General features: G+C 43.9%; 1 protein-coding gene and 1 long non-coding RNA gene across 3 annotated transcripts; one reads left to right on the top strand and one right to left on the bottom strand.

Annotated features, from left to right (window-relative positions):
- The first annotated feature begins 234 nt into the window (after positions 1-234).
- On the top strand, positions 235-24,025 carry prr12a (proline rich 12a). 2 transcript variants are annotated; one of them, XM_005748507.2, is made up of 15 exons: positions 235-456; positions 11,104-11,261; positions 11,718-11,879; positions 12,162-16,900; positions 17,359-17,586; positions 17,738-18,437; positions 18,542-19,068; positions 19,209-19,325; positions 19,511-19,644; positions 19,892-20,373; positions 20,481-20,600; positions 21,073-21,170; positions 21,978-22,109; positions 22,425-22,520; positions 22,616-24,025. In XM_005748507.2, exons 1-15 carry the CDS (start codon positions 248-250, stop codon positions 22,748-22,750), a joined length of 8,037 nt encoding a protein of 2,678 aa, XP_005748564.1. In that variant the 5' UTR covers positions 235-247; the 3' UTR covers positions 22,751-24,025. The 2 variants fall into 2 exon arrangements, with proteins under 2 accessions (XP_005748564.1, XP_005748565.1); XM_005748508.2 differs by lacking the exon at positions 235-456 and adding an exon at positions 7,802-9,232.
- LOC102202932 (uncharacterized) lies at positions 4,805-6,322 on the bottom strand. The gene is made up of 3 exons (XR_312131.1): positions 6,194-6,322; positions 5,323-5,439; positions 4,805-5,014 (listed from the first exon to the last, which is right to left on the bottom strand). It is a non-coding gene; the product is annotated as an uncharacterized LOC102202932 (long non-coding RNA).
- Positions 24,026-24,328: the final 303 nt, after the last annotated feature.

Genomic DNA, 24,328 nt, shown 5'->3' on the forward strand with positions numbered 1-24,328 from the left:
ACCAACCACTACTCTAAAGTAGGCAAACTAACGAGTCTTATTTATGTACATTAGCTTATTTCTATAACTCACACCTTGTTATACGTATGACGTTAACGATATATGACTGTTAATGAGAAACGTTACCCTTATATAGCCTTAAAACGAGCAGGTTTTCACGTCTGCCTTAAAATATTCATGTATTTTTCCTACGCTTAATATTATTTTTAGTTAAGTAAACGGACAAAACGTCCAATACGTCAAGTGTATGCTTGCACTGAAAATGAAATCACTGTTTTCCCCTCATTGCCAGGCCTGTTTCACAGGTCCAACAACATGCTATTTTAGCCTCGCCGCCGCTCTCCCACACAGCAGCGAGGCTAGCTTTAGCTTCAACGCCTTGACGAACGGCCGTCTCGCTCGCGCCGCCTGTCAAAAAAACCGACACCGCCTGAAGTTTCTGGGCTTCGCCAAACGGTACGATTTATTACACGGCCGCCGCATTCTCACAATACTTCGAGGTGAAACGCGTATTCCCCGCAAAACAAGCATCTTTTTTAACGTAGCGCCGTCCTCCCCCTCCCTGACTCTCCCGTCTCTCCCTCTCTACATCCCTGCAAGTAGCGGATCACAGCATCTTCTCTTCTCTCCTTTGGCGTGTCCTCCTCCCCTCACCGCCGGGTATACAGGTGCAAAACACACACACACACACGCACACTGATATCCGCGGATATGGGTGCGCTATAACCAGCTGCCGTATCCCCCTCCTCGCTCCTGATGACAGTTCACGCAGGGTAAAGGCCCCTTCTATTACACTCCCTTCGGTTTTCTTGCCGTAAATCGATATTTTCTCTCCCCTCTTCCTTCCTTCGCCTCACTCGCATCAGCATCCGGGTCTCACTCCCTCTCCATCCTCTCTCCTCTCGTCTCCTCTCCTCCCCCGCCCTCCTCCTCCCGATCATCTTCCTCAAAATACGCCTATCTCTGCATTCACATCAGCACAGGCCACGCAGTGGGCTCCCGGGAGTTGCAGCGGACACCTCCTTTACTGTTTTTGTCATCGACATTTATCATTATCATTATTATTATTTTTATTCATACATGGACGCAGGGAGCGGATACAGACGCAATTCGTTAGGGGATATCTAGAGAGTCCTGTTTTATTTGATCATTTATTCCTATGAGCTGTCAAATTTGAAGTGCACAACTTAGTGTAGCGTCGATAATTTAATCAAAACATACTAACATTTAACAATCCTTCTGTGTCTGTTTCGTTGCACTGATTTTTTTTAAAGAAAGATAGAAAATAGACAGTAACCATTATAAAACAAACCATGTCAATATATGACTACTTTTAGTTAGTGACTACAAAGGCATGTTTAAAATATTTTAACCAACACTGGAAAAAAAAAATCATAGTAACTGCATGTCAAACAGAATGAATTTAGTAGTCACGTAGATCAGTGGTATGAAACATAAGGCTCAGGGGCCAGAATCAGCCTGGGAGAGACTCCAGTAAGATTCACTGGAAACGTTTGAAAAATGTAAAGGGCCCAGATTTTGGACGTTTAACTGCATTATAACACGTTTTACTGCTTTTCCTAATGTTAAACACCTCTCACATGAACATACTACACCAAAGCAATTACATAGTAGATGAATATTTCAGTGACAGTAAAGTGTTTTTGCTATCTACTATTGAGCTTTCTGTTTCTACAGAAGAAAAACAGAAATGGTACAGAAATTATCTTACAAATAAAATGTACACAATTTTTAAAATTTACACAAAGATTTTACTGAATTTTTTTCTTTACTGAAAGAAAAATGTATTTCTTACAATTTAAGCCCAACGACTCACATTTATTTATGACATATGGCACCCATTACAAGCTTTTATTCTACCAAGCAATACCTATTTTACCACAATCCACTGATGTTACTTTTTAACCGATAACACAAAGATAACGTTGAAGTACGTTTAAGTCATCTAAACTTTAGACAGTAGAATAAAAATACTATAGATCAAAAAAAAAAACCTTACTTTTTTACATCCGAATCAATTTTGACCTGGAAAATTTCTGCAGGAGAAATCTAACTGCATTTTTTCTACCGGCAGAGAAAGAGTCCTAATGAGCATGTGCAGTGTAGCTTGTTTCTGTTTTGAGAAATTCAGTGTGCCACAAGTGTGCTACAATTGCCACTGATGTTAATTAATATCATATTATAATATAAATCATATTCTTCTTATTAGTAGTAGTAGTAGCATTCAAAAAGAATGTTCATTTGTGCACAGAGGAGTTATTTTTATAATCTTGAGCAAAAAAAAAAATATAATAATGCGTAATAGATTATCAGTTTGCAAGACATTTTTACACGTTGCTGTTTAACCATATTGGGGTTATTCCATCTCTATTCCAGTGTGTTCGAAATAAAGCGTCCATCTGACCACCTCAGATCTGCATGAAACAATTCCAAGGGAAACCTACTGTTCTTAATGGAACTTATTATTTTATTATTATCAGAAAGGTTTATTTCCAATAATACTATTTTTCTGTTAAAAAAAAGGAATTATGGTCTTTTAACTTTTTTCTAGCATTTAAAAAAAAAACTATCTACAAAACTGATAAAACTCTTTGAGCCGGATCTTCTTTTTATTTTAAGAATAATAAAATGTTAAATATATCGGTCTAAGGCTCTATGTACATGGGCTGTCAGGAGTGTAACTCAAGTTAACATTGAAAGATGGATCCCTGAATCCTTAAAATAATTGGATGTCCAATCTCTGACAGCATTTAAAGGCCTGCAGAAACCACAGTTTTTCAGGTAGAGGACTGATATTTTATTTACAGCTTCTCTGCACTAGGCACATAATATTCTACAAAACTGTCAAAATCAGATGATTGGTTTAGAGATATTAAAGCTCGAATATAATACACACACACACACACACACACACGTCTGGTTTGCTATCCTTGTGGGGACATCCCATTGACATAATGCCCAAGTCAACTAAATGAAACTTTCTTTTATACCTAACCATAACCCAACTGTAACCCTGACACTAAAACCACATTTTGAGTGACATGGATTTTGGTCCCCAGGAGGGCTGTTGGTCCCCTCTAGTATAGTAAATTTTGGTCACACACATTTTCATCCAACTTCAGTGGGAGATACCTCAGGTATTACACCATGTACCAAATCCAAATGAATCTTTCTTGAAAGAGCACATTTTTGTTAATATTATATCCAAAATTTGTGGTAGTCTTCTCATTTTTTCAATATAAAGTTTTGAAATACTCATGTAGAGCCCCTCACATATGATGCCTGTAAAACATGTAAAAACAAAACTATATGTACCTTCATATATGACTTATAGGAATCTCAAATTTTGCACAATTACAATTAAGAAGTTTTTTTTTTTTCAGACAAATCAAACAGAGTTAAGTGGGAGACGTTTGATGAACTATGAGCCAGTGTTCACACTAACTTTAGTATCTGCCTTGTTCTTTGTTAAAAAGCTTTAGGTTAAAATAAATGCACAAGCAATGTGCTCCCTCAGAATTTCACTTTAGGACAGTATTTGTTGAATGTACATGTTACTTTTAAATAGATAAGGCTGTATCTTTCTTGATTATTTTTTTTATCAAGTTTTAAGCATTGCTGCTGCTGATGTATAGACTGTTGTCACTAAGGACATAACAAAATAGGATGAACACAATAGTAAAGTAATCATCATAATTTCTTTGGCACACTGGCATGACTTATTGGGACACTTGGATCAATTAGAACTGGGCTTAATGTAATCACTGCCTTTTTTCATTGTGCCATTGCAAATTTGTATTTGTCTATATTGGATTTAGTGTTTTTTCTCTTCACCTTTATAGTTGGTTTTCAAATAATATAAAAATACTCTACTCAGATTCAACAGTGCTGATCATGGGAAATTTCCACTTCATTGACAACCACATTAAAAAATATTTTTACAAAGAGCAGAACCGTTTAAAGAAGGCTGAACGACAAATGCCCTCGTCTGCAGATTTGGAGGGAAGCAGAGAAGCATTGGGTGCTGATTTGACTGATCTTCACTCAAAGATGACAGCTTTATTTTAAATAAATAAATAAATAAAGTAGGACGTTTGAATATATCATCCGTAAAGTGCCTTGAAAAATCTCTAAAATCTCAGATTGAAATGTTGTGTGTGGGTGGATAATTCCCCAAAGCCCATCTTCATCTGCGTTTAGCTGGTTGATTTTCACGCAGCCACAAGGATTTGTCTCTGAACCACGGTGCAGAAATGGGACAGAAAGAAGATACTCACCCTGCTTCTGATAAAAAAAACATAATGAATATATGTAGGCTTACACGATAGTCCTGCAGGAGAAACTGAATGAAGTCTGCCAAGCCTGACATACTCTACACTGAATGCAGATACATTGTAAAAATCTGTCTTTTGTGGGATTTGAAGATGCAAACCTGGGGGGAAGAAAAAGTAGGACAAGACATATCAGTCTGTGAATGATGTTTGCTTTTTGCATAAACCTGCAAAAATACTCTGTGCTAATTCTCTCTCTAGAACCCCCATTAAACATCTTTTCCAGGGTCTTTCTCCACTCTGAGCTTAGTACATTTCAGCGATCCCCACACACAGACTACAGATGTAACATTACACTGCTCTATGTAGGTACTAAAGTGGGATTAAGCAGAGATTAACAAGCTCTTCTTAATTCTATTAAGTCGAACATACAGGTCCACCAGTGGAGAGCCTCCAACATATAATAATGTAAGAACACAGAAAATGTGCTGCCATAAAGAAAGACAATATAATGTATGTTGAAAAAAGTTTATTGTAAGGTATCATACAAACTTGTTATCGACAGTAAGCTAATTAGTCTTAGAGTATAACAATTACAACAATTATAACAGAATAAGTAGAAGTATGGAGCTAAATTCATAAGCAACACCCCCCTCTTCAGTTTTCAGATGGTTTCTTCCAGCGTATTAAGAAGATGGGAAAGTGAAGAACCTGAGGTAAAGCTGTGATTGAAAAATATACACAAGTACACACATATGTCATTCAAAATATTCAGATAAACAGTTTTCCATCAAAGGTATATTCACACAACAGTACACATGCTACAGTTTCTACTGAATTATTTAAATTGTATTATTTTGTTTCATTTTCTTTTCTGCATTCGTTTTTGAACACAGTTTTATTTTGGCCTGATTATTCCCGACTTTTCCCGACTTTTGTGATTATGTCACAATCTTCAGCTTTTGCCGACTTAGAAGAAGAAAAAGAAAAATCTGTGTAAAAGAGTTTGTAGCAATTTCTGTGAACTTACTTTTTTTTAATTTAAATGGATCTCACTGTGCATCATGACCCCTCAGACAGGGTTTTTACACAGGCCTGGAAGGCATCCATCAGATCTTTACAGGTCTCCATCCCCTTGTCTCTGACACTGAAACACAGTGTGAGATTTAAAAAAACACACTCATCAGTCTCTTCTCTTTAGGACCTTAATTTGAACTTTTGCTAATATGAAGACATGTAAAGCAAATGAACCCATCTGAAGCTAAATAGGAATATTTCTAAATATAGTCCACATCAAAGGGATTATTCAAGTTGGGTCTGATAATAATATATTTCAACTCAGCCTCCACCGTGGCTTTTATCTGCCTTTGGTGGAGTACGAGAAGATGAGTGAGTAATCTGTAGAGCAGCTGTACTGACAGTAATCACTGCTGCACGTGGACACGGACTAAATATCTTCTTGCATGCACGTAACATGAACCAGCCAGCTGGAATGTACTGGTCCTCTTCAATAGGGTTTACAAGTGGAAGTCTATTTTAAACCTCATATATATTTATGCTTCTCAAGACATTACAGTATGGGTCCCATTTGGATGTTGTTATGTTTAAAAACTAGTATGAACTCTAAGTGCAGTCTGTAGATTTCCCCACAGACACTTAAACTGGTTGACATGTTAATGTGGGCGCTGGCTATTGTGCATAAAAAGACAGGAAAGTGGCCAGATTATTAACCCAAATCCAAACACGGTTCATAAATCTCACTCGAGAGCACATTATACAAGGATATTTTATTCATGCACTGTCACACCGATTGGAAACAGCAATCAAGATCACTGATTCATTTTACGACTTTGAATGCAAGCACGGATTCAAAAAGAACTTTTATTCCTGTCAGAACTCACCATTTGTCAGAGTCCTCTTTGATTACCTGGCATGATGCTGGCACAGCGTCGGCAAAGTCTGGCATTTTGACAGGAGAGAGAGTGGAGTTTGTGGAGGTGTGCTGCTGCAGGAGCTGCAGTCAACTATGGTAACGCTTTAAAAGGGATGGAGGGACACAGGAGGGAGGGAGGTAAGGGAGGAGGGGACGAGGCATGACAGTGACGGTGTGTGAGAAGCTTAAGAAAGGAAAAAGTCAGGAAGTTAGGAGAACGTTATTTAGGAAGCGACTTTAATTTTGTTCCTTTTTTTTAGTGTGTTCAACTGAGTTCTGTGCCACTCTTACTCCTTTCATTTCCCAGTTTATTTACATCACTGTATATTAAGTACCTAATTCTTTAAATTCCCTCATCCCATTCTTTTGTTTGGCTGTCCTGCTAATGAATATGCAGATAACTGACCTTTTAAATCAACCACTGAGCATTACAAAGGTTCCCTAATGCATCCAAAATACTCACTCCAGGGGGGGTTAGCTTAAAAGATACTGGGGTTACTGACTTTGTTTTAAAATGTTTTGTTGGCTTAAGGGGGCTGAGCTGAGAGTTTAACCAAAACAAGGTGGCTTTTAAAGGCAGTTAGTGTTAGTGTTTTTAATGCTACCCAAAGTAAAAAAAAACAAAACAGTTTTTTCTTTTAACTCATCTTGACAACATTTTTCACACGCACACATAATTTAAGAAATCTGACATCATACGCACTCAGCTGTTTCTTCGACAAACTATAACCCACAATGGCAACATATGGAAATTTTGAAAGTTATTTAGTAGCCATAGTTATAATGTAAAATTTTACAGACTCTCATCATAATAATTATTAAAACTAAGGGAAAATACAGGGAATAATAGGAATAGTTCCCCAGAGCAGCTTCTTAACCAAAATTATGCATTTGATTGATAGAAATCAGATATAGATATAAATCTTATTGGCCCACACAGTCCAAGAATAACAGATTATGATGCCTTATCCCCCACTTCCCGCTGATTTCCCCCAAAAATCAGCATTCCCATCATTTGGTGTTACAGTTAATTTCACAGTGTCACAGGATACATCTTTCAACATAACAGAATAGGTACCAGCATGATGTGTCCTCTTTGCATGCTACAGATAAAAGAGGGCATGACAAAACATTGGTGATATTTGCCACCTGTGCTTTTAAGCGGTATTTACAGTATGTGGTTATATTTAACTTGGCCACTAGAGGGCAACAAACATCCATATTCACACAATAATGTGAATAATAACCTGCACAAATAGGCCTCCAGAGCGTGTGCATCATGGGCACACAAAGGGGTCCACATCTACATTCGGCAGTGACTCATTTAAAAGCCCGTTCACCTTTTGTGTAACTTCGCTAATACCTCATCTTGGTTGCATCTCGGTGGATGTGGGCAGCGTTTGGAGACAATGGCAAGTTATTATGATAATCAAGCCAATTAAAGTATCTCACGAAGCCGTGCTCAAGAGCGTGAACCTGTGTCTCAGCGCCACTGAACCCTCCTACTTTATAATGACTGTAGAATCCAGTGTGCCATCTGCTGGTGTAAAAGAATATGTGCATTGTGGGGTCTGGCAGACAGGTTCTCCAAATAATAAGATTAGCAAGAAAAAAAGAAAGATCTAAACAGATCTTGGCATGATAAAGATTATGGAAGGAAGACGGTACTTAGAGTTTAAATGATTAGAGACAAACTGCAGCTTAATTAAATTATTTCATGAAGCATCTCTTTGGAAGCAGGAAATGCCTCTGTACCTCAAAGTAGCTGGACATTTTGGATGCGAATGCGAATGTGTAAAGTAACTGATGGAGGCCCGTAAATCTGATAATTACAGGGATTTTTTTGTTGCACTCGAACGCGTCTAAGCAAATCGCAGCATTCGCGGCGAGCAGGTGACTATTTTGTGTAAATTGATACGTAAAGGTTCAGAAAGGTAACAAAAAAAATCTAGAATTTGAGCAGGGCTAGTTGGCAAACTGAAAAGCGTGAATGGAGGTCACCGCAGACAGTGAGTGAGTCTCGGCGGAGACACAGAAAGGGGGAGAGGGAGGACGGACAAGCGGCCAGCCGCCTTCAAAAATGGCGTCTCCGGAGGAAAATGAGTAAAAAATATTAAAACGCGGCCTGCTTTCTTTACACTTCCTCGTTTGGGCTTTAAGGTTTTTCGTGCTCTGGTGGATTTTTTTCTCTCGTGAGCAACCTCGTCGTCGCTTTTACTTGTATGTACCAAAAGAGAAATATGGGGAGCGAGCATTTGGGGAAATAAAAGCAGCCCCGTTTTATTTTGATGCGTCGTTACTGACAGCTAGCATCTGCTGCTAGCTCAACAGCTCTGCTCCGAAAGGGGGGTGGGAACGATTTTGCATGCAAGGGAGGAAAAAAAGGGGGAAGAGGTTTTCAAATTGTGGATTTCTTTGCTCGTCTACCGGGGCTGATTGCTACCAACGTGGCTTGTCGATTGCAATCTTTTCTCGTGCTAGCAGCCTAGCCAAAACTAGCCGAAAGAAAAGGGGAGGAGAGACGGTGGAAAAAGGACGCATTCAAGTCAAATGTTTATCAGCATTTCGCCCATCGCCGGCCAAATCCGCGGCATCTTCATCATGACCGTGACTGGTTTCAGACTAAATCTGCATTCGTGGAAATGATAAATGTGAAAGGCGTAGGAATAGGAGAAAGACTGGCTTTTTTGGAGGTGGTTGGATTATAACCCCGTAGACCCCCCTCTTTTTTTCATCCAGCTTTCTCCTCCTCCCCTCCATTTCTCTTTCAATATGCTGTTTTCCACTCCTGAGGACTTGCTTATGAAACCGGGGAAAATAGTCTGAAAACGAGAACGTGAGAGACTGGATTTTTTTTTTCCGTAACCTGCCCTGCGACGTTCTCGTTGCTTTCATCCTCATCGCACACACTGTACACCACATAAATGGATAGAAATTACCCGGGAACAGGATTCGGTGATTTGGGCGCAGGAGCAGGATGGAGTTACGAGAGAACGGCAAAAGCAAGGTATGCATTGGATTCAGACAATGTGCATGCATTAGTGCTACTTTGCACGGTGTGACCCATGTAAACAAATTGTCGCCATTCACGTATAGACCCATGCCTTGCTATTATGTGTAATGCATTGTCATCCAAACAGTTGCATAGTAATAATATTATAAACAGGAATGGATGAGTGTGTGTCGTGGGGGTGGGCGGGGTGGAGAAAGGAAAGGTAGGGGAAATGAACTGAATGTGATTGACAGACGTGGGTTTTTTAGGTAGACCTGGCAGGGTGGAGGAGGTAGTGGTGGTAGTGGTGGTGGTGATGGTGGTGGTGGGGGGGAGGAGGAGGATGTCTGGAGTATCCATAGGAATTATTGTTCCCTGTGTGCAGGCCTGGACACAAACCCCCGATAGATGGATAGAAATTCATTGGATTAATAGGATCTGGGAAAGAGTGCAGACGCAGCAAAGCCATTCCAGCAGCACCCCCGAACAGACATCAACAAGATGAACTGATGCATATTAACGAGAGGATGCATTTAATTAAAGATTTCTTAAATAACCACATCTTAAAGAGGCGAAAAAATGGGGAAGGAAATTATTCACACAAGGCTAACGCAACAATCATAATTGAGGTTTTGGCTGTCTTTTTCGCCAAGCATGATCCAAATTGTGGGGTTTTTTGTTTTGTTTTTTTAAAATTTTGGATGATTTGGGTTCATTTGCATAATAAATTGCCCCACATTCACTCTTGTGTCAAACATGCAGCTTGTGGTTTGCCTGAATAGTAAATTTCAATAAAATTAGGCCAAGGGTGAATGCATTTGGTGGTAGTAAAAATCGGCTGGACCCTGTAAGAATGCCTGTCTTTTTTAGCTTTGATTAGCCCTGAGAGCTAGCGCTCTGTTGCAGGGATGTGTATCGAGGCCTGTGCATGCAAACGTCATTGCCTCATGTATAGATGCACATGTGTGATATTTAAACCCAGATGTAGCAGCCGGATCACACTCGAAAGCCTTCGCGGTCCCTCGGGGAATAATATTTGATGAAACAAACCTAGCTAGTTGCTGATGTTTGCATGCAGCTTAGCATGCATTTGCGTCGGCTTGCACCATCCAGCTGTTAGCTCCATCATCATAATCAGTGCTTACAAGCATATTAATCAGTTGTCTTTGGTGCTCAGTAAGGAAACTGTATTTTTCACTCGGCGCACTTCCACGCGTTGATTACACATGCTTTATGTAAATGCAAGGCTGGCCTTGCAGTTTGGGCCTAGTATCTGCATTTCTACCATAGCTGCTGTGCTCTGCTAGGCGGTGCTAACAGCAGCACAAAATGTTAGCATGTCATCTGGTTAGCCAGGCAGCCACGCATTTCATCTCTCTTTTGTAAAGCACAGTACTGCCAGTGGAAGCTTTTAAGATTTAAGCAGGGAGTTGATTTAGATTGGGGAAATTACAAATTATGCAATGAGTGTGTCTTCTGATTTCATTATAATAATTGCAAATTAGCTGTTCTTTTATTTTTGCATAGCATGTATACAGCTGGTTTTAAACATTTGCATATGGTTTAATACATTTGGATGTAATGAACAATTCTGTAATCCAATGCTTATCAGAGATTTGCTTTACACCTGTAGATCACGTCCAAGAAGCGTGAAGATATTAAGGGTATGCCCCTAATGAGTAGGGCTGGATGTAACATCATTCATTAAATGAGCGACCTGCATATTAGATGTGTGTTTTTAAAAGGTAGACCCCAGATCAGGAAGTGTTTCCTCATGGGTCACGTTGTGAGAACAGATTATGTTTTCATAAATTCTCATATGAGTGAAATTACTGACAGTTCACAACCCCTCCTCACCCATCCTCTCTACTCCCATGTCTTCCCAGTCTTGTATATGGGAGTTCCAGATCATCCCACCCAGAGTCTGAGCTCCTTCACCGGCAAGCTTACGCCACCCCTCACCCTCTGCAGGGCTATGCCACCAATCACCACCCAGGGAGCTCTGGCCAAGGCGGAGCTTGGGGAGCAGCTGGACGGAGTTTGGGTAAGATAAATGTCATACCTTCCATGTCACCACCATAAGGGGCCCTGGCAATGAATTATTGTGTCTGTCCATACAGGCCCTGGCAGATTATTGTCATTGAAAAATGTGCACATTATCGCTTGGATGAGTCAAACCCTTGGATGTTGAAGCTTGTGCTCATTCTCATACGTTTTGTTTTTTTTTTCCAATGGCTTATGAGTTGTGTGTTTTTTTTAGATACAGCTGGAACTTCTACAGTTCCCTTTTATATTCTTTGCTTTACATCAGGTTTGCCAAATAAACCTCTTGAGAAGTTAAACCTAATTTTCATACTTTACGTACATCTGAGCAACTGGCTTTTTTTTTTTTTGTTAGATTGATTGATTGATAATTTTTATTAATTAATTAATAAAAATTATCAATCTTGATCTTAATCAGTGAATAAATGTTTCATTGTTCTGTCTTTCTTTTCTAAAGGTTTGTCTGGGCTGTTTGATACTGGCCTCCACCACGCCAGCCCCTCTGCTCCCGATGCCTCTGTCATGAATCTGATCTCAGCCCTGGAGTCCCGGGGTCCCCAGCCTCCGCCCTCTGCCTCCTCCCTACTATCCCAGTTCCGCACGCCATCCTGGCAAACAGGTGGGGCTATGTTAGATCTTCCCTGATGTGCTGACATTCAAACAGGCCCCGCAGTCAATATGACATTTAAAAAAAACGCCCAATGTTTGCCCATCATTATTATTCTGAGTGTGTGACTATGTGTGTTTTATCAAATATTTATTGTACTTGTCTATAGTTTTCCCTTTGACTTGATTAATTTTAAATCCTCTTTTTTGTTTTACTAATTAATTTATGTCAGATTTTGAAATGATAGCTTGAAGGTTACTGAGTAATTTTGCAATGTCTTCCTCTTCTTAACAGCGATGCACACGCCTGCTCCTCCTGAACTATTCATCTCGGGAGCCCTTCCTGGCTCTGGCTCTTTTCCCTCCTCCTCAGCTCTATCAGCCTATCAGCATCCGGCTTCCTTCTCCAGCCGTTCATTCCCTGGTGCCTCCCTTTCCCTCCAGGACACACCCACTTTCAGTCCAACATCCAATGGTCTGCTCTCCCCACATGACCCCCTAATACACATAAAAGCCCCATCTCAGTCAAGTCTGGGATTTGATAGACTCCTGTCCTCACAGGGTGCTGCTGCAGCTGCTTACAGGGGCAGTCAGGATCCCACAGGTGCCACATCAGCCCAAGCGTCCTCTGCCAGGCACCTGCAGTCACACCAGTTCAACTTGCTGTCGTCACAGCTACAGGATCAGTCCTCCCAGCTGTATAATCCGTCAGTCTTTCCCTCAGCCCAGCCCCAGCCTCAGTCTCAGTCCCAGTCTAACTCTGCTCAGGAGAGGGCCGTGCCTCGGCAGGACAGCGTTATCAAACACTACCAGCGCCCCACGCCAGCTCAGTCGCAGCTCTCGTCCTCTGCTGCCCACTCTCTTCAGCACTACCTCGGCTGTTCAGGGCCTGGGTACCAGCAGATCGCCACCCATCACAGGCATGCCGGACTTTCTTGCAGTCCGTTGGGAGACCAGAGCCCCTCATCTGACCACAAGCCCACCTCCCGCACTGAGCAGTATCGGTCAATTAATCAGCCTCCCTATTCCTCCTCCTCCTCCTCCTCCTCTTCCTCCTCAGCTGGGAAAGGTACCAAAAGCAGCTCAAGCAGTGGCTATTCTTCTGGCAGTTCTGCATCATCTTCCAGAACTCCTCACACTCCCCCTTCGGCTTCATCCACCTCCTCTTCCTCCTCTTCCTCTTCTGCCACCTCTGGGGCTCATCCTTCCAACTCGATTCCCACTTCCACTTCCAGTGCAGCCCCTTCCAGGCAACAGCCACCCCCTCAGCCAGCTCCGCCTCCTCCAGCCCCTCAGCAGCAGCCTCCTGCCACCTCTACATCAGCTCCCCAATCTCTTCCAAAATCCTGCCTCTCAGGCTATGGCTCTCCTGTCCCCCCAGTGAAGACCCCCACATCTGCTCTAACTGGTCAGACCCCACCGCAGCAACAAACACAGTCATATTCCCCTAATCAACCCCCCACATCTCACCTGGCTCAGTCCTACGGAGGCTTTAGTTCACCACAAGCTCAAGACTTGAGCTCAGGTACTGGAGGGAAAGGCTATGGAAGTCTGGGAGGACGAAGCCAGTCTTATTCCACTGATCTATATGGAACTGACTCTGCTTATGGATCACTTCCATCCTCTCTGGGTGGAGCTGGAAGCCCATCGCTAGGCTATGGAGCCCCAGGCCACTCACCTGCCCTTCTAAGGTCAAGTGGTTCGTCAGGCAGTGGAGCATCTGGGGGAGGAAGCAGCAGTGGCACAGGAAGTGGAAACTCTGGGTCAGGGGGAGGAGCAGGAAATGGTCTCACCAATGAGAGAGGTGGAGGAGGTAGTGGAGGTGCGTCTTACCATATCCCAGACTCCAGCCCCTCTCCATCAGGCAACTCTGGCATCATCCGTCCAGGGTTGCACTCACCAGTACCCAACTGCCCTACTCAATCTCCAGGAGGACCAGGCTCAAATAAATACATTTCCTCAGTTCTCTCCCCGACTTTCTTAGCCTCTCCACAAGGCTTCCCTGACACCAGAGGTCCCAGCTCCCAACCTCAGTCGTATCACTCCACCTCCTCCAAGACGAAGGCGGACACTTCTATGCTAGGCGTGGGTTCTCAGAGATCTCAAGAGGAAGTAGATGACGATGATGAGTTCTTGATCCAACATCTGTTGCAAGCCCAAGCGAGCCCTGCTCCTCAGGCTGCTCATCACCATCCTCAACAACAGCCCCAGCAGACATCTCAACAAACACAGCCTCAGCCCCAGTCAGTGCCCCCAACCACTGATTCAGGCAAAGGGATGAGCTATGACATGAGTAAGACTCCTGAGGAGAGGTACCACCCTCAGAGTGTCATACGTACCCACAGTGCCACAACCACTGCTGGAGTAGGAAATGCAGGTTCTGGAGGGTCCATCTCAGGGCTGGATAGCCAGCTGGAGATGTCACTGAAGAAACAACAGCAGCAACATCAACAACACCACCATCAACAGCAGCAGCAGCAAAGGAACGAGCGCTCCGTGGGAAGCAGCAGGAGCAGCGGTGGGAGAGGCAGCGCTGAACAAGTACACTCCCACCTCCATCACCATGATAACTTAGGCTCCGTAGTCCACTATGGCCGGGGCGACCCATACACTCAGCACTCCCTCGCTCCCCAGCACTCCTCACACACTCAACATGTGTCCTCACACTCGCAGATACCACCACACACCCAAATGGAGCTCCAGAAGAAGCCACAGGAGCGTGCAGAAATCCCTTATCCACGGAAAACACCTGAGATCCAACAGCAGCATTCCCAGTCTCAAGCTGCTGCGTCCCTGATGGACTCTCCCACCGATCAGTCTCGTCAGCCACCACATCTGCTCCAGTCGGTGCTGTCTCACACCACCCGCAACAAGATGGAGCCCCATCCACAGCACCACAAGATGGACTCTCATCGGCAACACCAACAGCATCACAAAATGGACTCCCATCCTCAGCACCAACAGCACCAGAAGATGGACTCCCACCAACATCAGCAGCACCATAAAATTGACTCTCATTCACAGCATCAGCAGCACCATAAAATGGACTCTCTCCCCCAGCAGCAGCAGCACTCTATTAGCCAACAACAAGCTGTAATGGATAATACTGGTGGGAGACTTGGCTCGAGTAAACACCAGCCTCAGTCTCAGTCCCAAGCCACCCAGCTCCAGCTTCAGCTGCAGTCCCAAGCTTTGGAGGTAGCAGCGGCTCACTACAACCACGGGCCCCCGCCACATCAGCATGAGCAGAGCCAGGTCAAACAAAGCTCTGTGGTCTCTTCCCTGGACATGCTGGAGCGCTCCCTCTCCCAAACCTCCAGCACAGACGTCGCAGTTGCAGAAGACAGACGTGGCGGACCGGGCAGCGCAGGAAGGAGCGGAGCGAGTGGCGAGCGCCACCGACAACAGCAGCAAGAGCAGCAGAGGCAGCATGCGCCCCACCATCAGCCTCCCCAAACCCACCACTCGCAGCAGCATTCAGCCTCTGAACTCCACTCCTTCCTTACGGAGCCTGACATCGGCTTATCGACCCCGTCTCACATGCATCACCTTTCCCAGCACCACGCGCAGCAGCAGCAGCATCCGTCCTCGCAACACCAACAAACCCACTCTCACCACCCACATACACAGCCCCACCCTCAGCAGCCTCCTCACCCTCATCATATACCCCCACCTTCTGCTTCGGCCCTCTCGCAGCCTCAGCCTGACCCACAGCAGCCGCTCTCAGCCCAGCTCACCCCTCAGCAGAGCCAGCTGGACCAGCAGCGCTCAGAACAGCACCAGTTTGACACGGTCAGCCCCGTGGAGAAAGCAGACCAGAATCAGCAAAGTAACCGCTTTGTACCCTTAACGTCTATCTGCTTCCCAGACTCCCTGCTTCAGGATGAAGACCGCTCCTTTTTTCCAGGAATGGAGGACATGTTTTGCGCAGAGGACTACAAGCCTAGCTGTGCTGGTGGTGCAGGACCAGGGCAGGAAGAGATGAATGAAAGCCACACCGGGCAAGAAGGAATGGATGCACTGAAAGCAGGACAGAGTGCAGGTGGAGCAGGGGGAAGCAGTGGCCCAAGTTATGACATAATGGGTCATCATGGTGGAGACCAGGGTTATGAACCTTACTGTCATGGCTTGGATGAACCTTCCAACAACACCATGACCCTGGATCTAGACTCCCTTAAAACACATGAGCTGCCTTCAACTGTCAACACTGAGCAGCTAGGTTTGATACAGTCACAGGGCCCAGCGATGGGTATGACCTCCAATACAGCTGGTCCCAACAATTCTGGAGCTAAAATGTCCTCAGGGCCTGGAGGAACCAACGCGGGACCTGGTTCTGGAGGTCTCCAGTCTCCCATTTTTTGCTCATCTCGTCCCAAGAAGCTCCTTAAGTCTAGCTCTTTCCACCTGTTAAAGGAGCGCAGGGACCCCAACACACTGCCTAAGAAAAGTTATGCTCAAGAGTACGAGTTTGAAGACGATGAGGATAAAGCCGACCAGCCAGCTGACATCCGGCTGAATAGCCGGAGACTCCCGGACTTGTTGCCGGATTTGGTGTCCAGCTGCAGAAAAGGAGGAGGAGGAAGTGGCTCTCTCAGCCCTTTAATGGGTGACATTGATTTCTACCACTCCTCTGGCTACTCGACTATGGGTTCACACACACTCCTGCCTCCAGAAGGACCCAAGAAGAGAGGCCGAAAGCCCACTAGGCCCAAAAGAGAGGGTCCTCCAAGGCCAAGAGGGAGACCCCGCATCCGTCCTATGCCTGAGCCGTACACTCCAAGAGGGATGATGGGGGAGATGGGTGGAATAACAGTAGGAGGGGGATTCAGCGTAGAGGGGCGAGGGAGGGGTAGGGGCCGTGGAAGCCGAGGCAGAGGAGGAAGAAGGGAGGATATGTATATAGAAATGAGCGGGAAGGAGCCGGATCAGATGCACCACCATCACCTCCATCAGCAGCAGCAGCCGCCACAGCAGCTCCATCACCAGCCACAGCAGCAGCAACAGCAGCAGCATGAGCCAATTCCACCTCTCAAGGTCAGTGGGATTCTGCCAGGAAAAGGCAGGTTTGACGCTGATAAAAGTACAAAGCAAACACTAGTTGTTGTTTTTTTGTTGTTTTTTTTTATTGTGGTCTGATGGTGGTCACTGTAAAATCCCATATAAAAGAAGGGGTTCACATATAAGCCCTGACTTTAAATAACGCAGATTTACTGATGTGATAGCAGGGAATGTTACCTGTGTGTGGATGCTTCTTATTGGAGTCGTGAGCCAGCTGAAGGTTGCTGTTTGTGTTTTGTTTTTTTGTTTTTTTTCCCTCTCTGTCTCTGTTTCATTATTAGTCACTGTCCTCCATTTTTTTCCTAGTTATTATAACTGATTATTTCTTAAATTTAAAATTAATTTATCTTAGGTTTCTAGATTTTTGCCAACTACGCCTTTACATTCATGCAAAAATATAATTAATATGAGGTTTATTCTCTTTTTATTTTCAGATCAAGTTACCCATTGGTACTCTGTCCTCCTCTGATGCTTTGCTGAGGACAGATTCTCTGTCTGGCACGGACCCTGCTTTGTCAGACGGCTCAGTTGGCTCTGCTCCCTCACTTGGTTTAAGTCCCGGACCTCCCTGCAGCACTGAAAGCACCAGAAGTCAGGACAAGATCAAACAGAAAAGCCAGATGATGGGTGAAGGAGTGGATGACGAGGGGCTGGAGGAAAGGGTAACAGCTACAGGATTCCATTTTCGCTGTGTGAAGAAGAAAATGTTGAAAATTGCTCAGGCTGAATTTAAATGAACATAATTTGACTTTGTGGCTCGATAGTTTTTGTATTTGATCTGAATTAGAGGTTCTTGTTTTGTCTTTCTTTTAGGGGGATGAGAAGGACTCTGAGTCCAAGGCTGGTTTTGTTGCTTCATTTCTGGATTTCCTGAAAACGGGAAAGAGACATCCAGGCTTGGACATCTCACCGGGAATGGAACCTGACAATGGTGAAACTTCACCCTGTAAATCAGGAGGACTACGCTCACTGTCTCCTGCACCACCTCCACCACCACCACCGCCCCCATTCGGGGATGGTGAAGGTAATGGAGGTCTGGCTTTGGGCAACTGCCCCAGCCCCAAGCGTTTAGAAGATGAGCTAAAGAGGAATCTGGAGACTTTGCCCTCTTTCTCCTCCGATGAGGAGGACTCCGTGGGAAAGAACCAGGACCTCCAGAAGAGCATCTCCTCAGCAATTTCTGCTTTGTATGACACTCCTCAGCTGACATCAAACATCCAGCCCCCGCTACCGCCTCCCCAGTCTCAAAATCAACCAAGTCAAGGCCCTCTTACACCCGCAATGCAGCCCCCGACGCTTAGCCCACAGCCTGCCATGCACACCCCCCACACCCAGCCCCAATCCAACGAACCAGATGTCCTTCAGCCAGAAGATGTAGACATGAATGAGAATAAGGAGGAAGAAGAGGAGGAGGAGGAAGAGAATGAAGAGGAGAGAAGCACCGGTGGCGATGAAGAGAGTGATATGACGGAGGAACCACAGCTGGAGACCCTGGGTGCACCAAAGCTTGATGGTAAGAGTGGGAGTTGCCTTTTAGAAATTTAGTTTAGAAATTCCTTTAATGTGTTTGTTAAAAGAATTAATGGTATTGAATTTCTTGTCCCTCCTTCCTTCCAGCTCCTCTCCCTGAGATTCCTCCAGAACCCACAACTCCTGAACCTCCCTCTGTTCCTCCATCTCCTGCTTCATCCTCGTCTCCTTCTCACTCTCCCCTCCCTCCTCTCTCGCTCCCCTCACCCCTGCCTCCAGCAGAAGAACAACAAGAGCAGGAGGACTCCCAGCCTCCGAGCCCTGTCGCTCCCACACCTCCTTCCCCCCCACCTGCACCTCCCACACTGGCTACTATCCCACAGCCTGCCACCCCTCCTCCTCCCCCTCCTCCTGCTTCAGCCCCTACTCCAGCTCCAGTCTCCCCTCCTCCTTCTGTAGCTCAGAAGGAGTCTCCCATGCCATCTCCCGAGTCCCCCGCCTCTCCAGAAGAGCCCCCAGCTCCTAAGATCACCTCGCTGCATCTTGCTCAAAAGCAAGAAGATGCTGCCATTGTTGGAGAGAGCGAGGAGGATGAGAGTGAGAGTGGAGGGGAGGGCATCTTTAGAGAAAGGGATGAGTTTGTGGTGCGTGTGGAGGACATTCGAACACTCAAGGTATTTATATGAATCTGTGAATTGTTTTTTTTTTTAATTTTATTTATTTTTTTAACCTATATATTAATCTTTATGTGGCTACGAAGGCATCAGTAGAGTTTTAAATACAGTAAAATAACTGATTGTGTGTTTGGATACAGCTGGCCCTGCAGACTGGCCGTGAGCCTCCACCCATCTGGAGGGTGCAGAAAGCCCTGCTGCAGAAGTTCAGCCCAGAGATCAAAGATGGGCAGAGACAGTTCTGTGCCACAAGCAATGTGAGTTCACCCCACGCCCTCGCTAATGTACTTTCAAACAAGTCTGTTTATATGCTCTTTAGTGTTCTAGCCATAATATCATAAAATAATGCAGTGTATGATATACAGGCTTTACGCCTGTCTGTATTGTTATATCATCATCAAATTTATTGGAACTAAAAATTGTTTTTCCTTTTCTGGCTCAGTATCTTGGATACTTTGGAGATGCTAAGAGGCGCTATCAGCGAATATATGTCAAGTTTCTGGAGAATGTCAACAAAAAGGACTATGTCAGAGTGTGCTCCAGGAGACCGTGGCGCAGAGCCACACCTGCTCTCAGGTAAGAATGTTCTTCATGCTGAAACCCATGCCCATAAAGAATTTGAAACAAACTAGAGTAGATCAATGATGCGACTACCATCCAATCATTTCAGATATTAGGGAAATGCATCTACAGAAGCTGGTTGTTGATGATCGAATCATCACCGTTTTTCTGGACTTTTTTAACAATTGAGGACAGGATGAGTAAAAACCCCTCAATGTTATACTGTGTTGTACTAAATAAAATTGATTTCCTCATCCTACAGACGTCAGTCCCTCCCCAGAATGGCGTCCCCTCCTGCCACTCAGGTGCCATCAAGAGTAGTGGAGAAAGAGGAGAGAGTGGCTCCACCAGTCCAGCGTGAACAGAAAGAGAAAACAAGAACGGCGACCACAACAACCACGACGACAACAAAAGAACCACGAGAGAGGAAAGAGCTCTCAGCTGCTGTGACTAAAGCTGAGGAGAAGGAGAAAAACCGGGACACAGAGAAAGAGAGGGAAAAGGAGAAGCGGGTGCAGTCGCAGCAGGAGAAAGCGGAGAAACGTGCAGCGGAGCGAGGTAGGACGAAGGAAGACAGGAAAGTGGTGGAGAGGAAGGAGAAGGAAAAAGCCGAGCGACCACCCAAGTCCAAGCCAGCCAAGGTGAAGGCAGAGCCGCCGCCCAAGAAGAGGAAGAAGTGGCTGAAGGAAGTACCTTCATCATCTGACTCAGACTCATCGGACGAGGCAGCTAGCGAAAATGAAAGTGAGACCCTTCAATTCTTTCACTGTAGATGTGTTTGTTTTGGGGTTTTTCATTTTTAATTAGTGTGATGGTAGAAGACTCCGTTTAAAACTGGTTCTCACTCACAGTGCCAGTGAAAGGTGGAGTGAACAACCGTGCCATGAGGGAGATGTTCAGGAGTTACGTGGAGATGCTGGTGAGCACGGCCCTGGACCCTGACATGATCCAAGCTCTGGAGGACACAGACGGTGAGAACCGCACACACATCCTTCTCAACATAATTACCAGTTTTATGTTAACTGGAAAATAAAGAAATAATTATCAGATGCAATTATTAAGTGAGAAAATCTCTGCTCTAACTGGGTTAGCCTGTCTGGTAGCTCACTTTTCTCTAGCTTAAATATCTGCATTGAAACAACTGGATGGAGGTATTTTCATAAGCAGAAAGTTTGGGCAGGTTGAGTAAACCTCACCGTTTCTGTCAAGTATCAGCTGCCAGGTTTTAGGTCGAAGCCTCCGGCTGGACAAACAGCCCACACGTTATGAGTTTATGAGCAGTCCAGATAAACCAGTTGTGACAGGTTAGGGGGGGAAGCCCTGGGAGTGCATGAAGAACTGCAGCCAGGGAGAGCTGCTTTCAGTTTGCTGCTGGCATTAAAATGATTGGCAGCTACATGAATGATGACTAATGAAACGTCTTTTACATTGATTGGCCATCAGATGAGCTCTACCTCCCTCCGATGAGGAAGATTGACAGCATCCTTAGCGAACAGAAGAGGAGGTTGTTGAGGAGAGTCAGCATGAGCTCTCAACACCAGGTAATCTGTGAATGTGCTGCTTATTTTTCTGTCCCTCTGGCTCACATAATAGAAGGTAATAAAAGTATTTTACACTGCTCTGTTTTACCGCCTGTAAAATATGCTGATGTTTGTGTTGGAAGAAACCTATTTACACTTTACACAAAGTCAAAGTGTCTTAAAAGGTATTTCATTTTCTTCTGGATGGATCTTATATCATGTTAGTCACCTCTAGCTTACAATAATGCCATTTCTGCTTCCTGTGCTACTTTTGTTCACCCAAGACTCAGATTGCAGAAGGTTGCCACAACACACCAAAACATTAGTTTGTCATAATAAGAAGATTGGAATGAGGAAAAAACCTGTTTTTGTTTATGGAAATGAGAGGATGCAAATTTAATGACGGATGCCTTAAGGGTGACAAGGTGGTTAAAACTGGTGGATGGATCTCATGCTTGACTTGACATGAAGTTGTTTACTTGTTTGAGCTTAAAAAGCTGTTAAATCTGCATAAATTTTTTTTAAATATTTTAAAACCAATTCATATCCAGATTTTTAATTATTATTGTATGGAGGGCGTTTGAAAACCACTAGACTAACAGATAACTGACACTATTTTCTTAACTAATATTTTAGTTTAATTTTTATTTCAAAAGTATAGTATTTATTTTTGTATTAGTTGAATACAATGGTTTAGCCAACTGATAACCTTGGTAGACCCTGTAACAGGATGCCTGCAGGTAAATGAAATGATCCTTGAACTCGAGGACACTGGTGTTTTGTGTGTGACTGTTTGGTGGCTGTTCCTCATTGCCCCTCTCTCTACAGGAGGTCCTGCATGCTTACCCCCAGATAATTGTAGACCCCCTGGATTCAGGAGTGGTGAGGGTCCGGCTAAGCGGCGATGCTTACAACCGCAAGACCCTCAACAGAGTCAAGAAGACCCTGCCTAAACCACAGGTGTGCATTATTTTGTGTTTGCTAAGCGCTATGAATAGTTAGAAATCCCAGCGTACAGCAGTACATCTGTGCACAGTTCTGTGAAATTTTGTGTGACTGTAAATTTTGTCAATCACAAAAAAGCCTTGAACCACGGTAGTCACTGAAATCACTACACTGACAGAATTAATCATTACTGTGAAGGGTAGTAGGTGGACACAAACACCTGTTGCAAGTTTCCAAACCCAGAACAGCAACACTTAATTTTACTTTACTTTTTTTTTTTTCCATAAATAATCTCACTAAAATTGCAATAATCCGAGTTCTTTTTAATAGGACCTTAAATTGTCAGCCGAGTCTTATCGGATCTACAGTCTCTACCACTCCCTGCATCATTATAAATACCACACCTTCTTACAGTGCAAGAAAGAGGTAAGAAACCATATTGTTTCTGCTCATTTTGAAGCTTCTACTTCCATGTGTTTGGTTTGGTTACAATTGTCTCTCCTTCCATCCCATTCTCCCAGACCAACACCATTGAGCAGGCAGCTGAGGACCCGGGCCAAGAGGAAGTGGTGCAGCAGTGCATGGCCAACCAGAACTGGCTGGACAGCCTCTTCAGCTCCTTCATCGAGCTGCTCACGCTCAGCACCAAAGCCTGATTCAGCCACATAAAGACACAGACAGTGAATTAAAGTAAGAGTATTTGAAAACAAAAAAGGAAAGAGATGGATCCTACTGTACAGCCCCCTCCCCCTCCCCTCTTCAAATCTCTAAGGCCCTTGATGAACACGAGAGGGTCTGTTGACGTGACCTCGGACACTGGCCTGTTTTGTTTTTTTTTTGTTTTTTAATTTGTTTGTTTTTGTTTTCTTGTTGTTGATCAATGATTAAAGAAATGTCTTACTTTGTGAGAAGGGGACCCCCACTCGTGGTCACGGGGCACCAAAGGGTCAAGAGGAAACTGATTGTTTTACGGGAAAAAAAAAAGGGAGAGAGGCAAGGTGGAAGGACAAAGAGGAGGATCGCCAAGTCAACGTGGGAGCCACTGACATCCTGTTAACTGTGTGTCATAAAGACAATAGCTCAAAGAGAAACTATTACCGCTTAGTTTTTACATAAATTATTTTTTGAAAAGACTAACATCAGCTGTTGGCTTTTGAAAAGATTAGAGGAGGGCGAGGATGCTTTTTAAAAACTGCGTGCGCCGCAAGCAGACTCACTCGTCGGCAGATAGAAACCTGAAATGTGTTAATAAACGCTCTCTCTCTCTATCGCTATCTCTCATTCTGTGCTATGTGAAGGGCAGCACCAGTCAGCTGTGTGATAATATATAAACACATTTTTATTATTTATATGAGGAGGTTTTTAACTTAAGCTCTCACAAGTGCTGGTTTGCTGCCCTTAAATGCTTTTTTTTGTTTTTTGGGTTTTTTTAATTTTTATTAAGAGTTGTTTTCCACAGGTTCAGTATACAATCATAACCCACATATCCAAGTCGTCTTCCCCTCTATCCAAAAAAGACCAGACGTTGAGACAGACATGTATCAAATACAGTGGGTGTAAAATAACAGCAAAAGGAAAAAAAAAAAAAAAAAGGACGGGGAAAATAAGGAGACTCTATTTGACTCTTTACATTGTTGTGCTTCAGTTCAATCATCATTCATGCAGGTGCAAAGAAAAAGAAGTAAACTGTCCATCTCCCACGTGGGAAGGAGGAGTATAAACGAGGAATATTTAAACATGAGATAGGCATTTCATTTTTATCATTTTGATGTTTGTGCATACTATGACTTATTTTGAAAACAATCTAATTTTCCATAAAAAAAGGAAAACAAAGATGTGTAAATACTGTACAGTTCTTGATGAAATTCTTTGTCCTTCTGTACATTAACTCTCCTGTATTTGAGAAACAAATAAAAGCTGCAAAGAACAAATGGTTTCATTTTCCTATATATGCACACACCTGTGTGTGTGTGTGTGTGTGTGTGTGCGCGCGCGCGCGTGTGTCCATCCATTTTAGCAGGGACATCTCAACTTATTGAGACCTTAAGAGGAAGGTCTGTTTGGGTGGCTCTTATGTTTAAAATGAAAGTCCCAGTTTACACAAAAATGTGCTCAACTTCTAGTCCAACTTGGCTGTTTTGACACATTAAAGCAAAAAGGACAGAAGTTTCCCTGTTGCAGTTCACCCAGGTAAACATTTTTCAACCGATGTACTTTCCATAAAGACATTAATT

The sequence above is a fragment of the Pundamilia nyererei genome, unplaced genomic scaffold, assembly GCF_000239375.1.
Source record: "Pundamilia nyererei isolate P.nyererei 1_Seehausen unplaced genomic scaffold, PunNye1.0 scaffold00223, whole genome shotgun sequence".
NCBI lineage: Eukaryota > Metazoa > Chordata > Actinopteri > Cichliformes > Cichlidae > Pundamilia > Pundamilia nyererei.